This window comes from Rhea americana, unplaced genomic scaffold (genome assembly GCF_003343005.1).
Source record: "Rhea americana isolate MKP2758 unplaced genomic scaffold, rheAme1 scaffold_64, whole genome shotgun sequence".
NCBI classification, from domain to species: Eukaryota; Metazoa; Chordata; class Aves; order Rheiformes; family Rheidae; genus Rhea; species Rhea americana.
In genome coordinates, this window is record NW_028186801.1 from 1967094 (window position 1) to 1967740 (window position 647).

Here is a 647-nt window from a genome sequence, read left to right on the forward strand (position 1 = left end):
ATGGGGAAGCTCGAGGACAACGAGAGGGTGATCCTCAACGTGGGGGGCACGCGGCACGAGACCTACCGCAGCACCCTGAAGACCCTGCCAGGCACTCGCCTGGCCCTGCTCGCCTGCGAGCCCCAGGGCGACTCCCCGGGCGGCGAGGAGCCGCCGCCGCCGCCACCCCCCAACCCGCCGCCGCTGGCGGGCGGCTGCCCCGACTCCGGCAGCGGCTGCAGCCCCCGGAGCAGCGGCGGCGCCAGCGAGTTCTTCTTCGACCGGCACCCGGGGGTCTTCGCCTATGTGCTCAACTACTACCGCACCGGCAAGCTGCACTGCCCCGCCGACGTCTGCGGGCCGCTCTTCGAGGAGGAGCTGGCCTTCTGGGGCATCGACGAGACCGACGTGGAGCCCTGCTGCTGGATGACCTACCGCCAGCACCGCGACGCCGAGGAGGCGCTCGACATCTTCGAGGCGCCCGACCTGCTCACGGGCGAGCCGCCCCCCGACGGCGGCGGCGGCGGCGACGACGACGACCTGGCCGCCAAGAGGCTGGGCATCGAGGACGTGGGGGCGGCCGCCGACGGCAAGGGCGGGCGCTGGCGGCGGCTGCAGCCCCGCGTCTGGGCGCTCTTCGAGGACCCCTACTCCTCGCGGGCCGCCAG

The 647-nt window shown here is 74.5% G+C and overlaps 1 protein-coding gene across 1 annotated transcript in view; it reads left to right on the forward strand.

Moving 5' to 3' along the window:
* The first annotated feature begins 405 nt into the window (after positions 1-405).
* The window catches only part of KCNC2 (potassium voltage-gated channel subfamily C member 2), a 101873-nt gene continuing 101631 nt past the window's right edge, over positions 406-647 (forward strand). The window contains exon 1 of the mRNA XM_085320521.1: positions 406-603. Within this exon, the coding sequence (XP_085176647.1) occupies positions 406-603 (198 nt within the window). The remainder of the gene's footprint in view (positions 604-647) is intronic.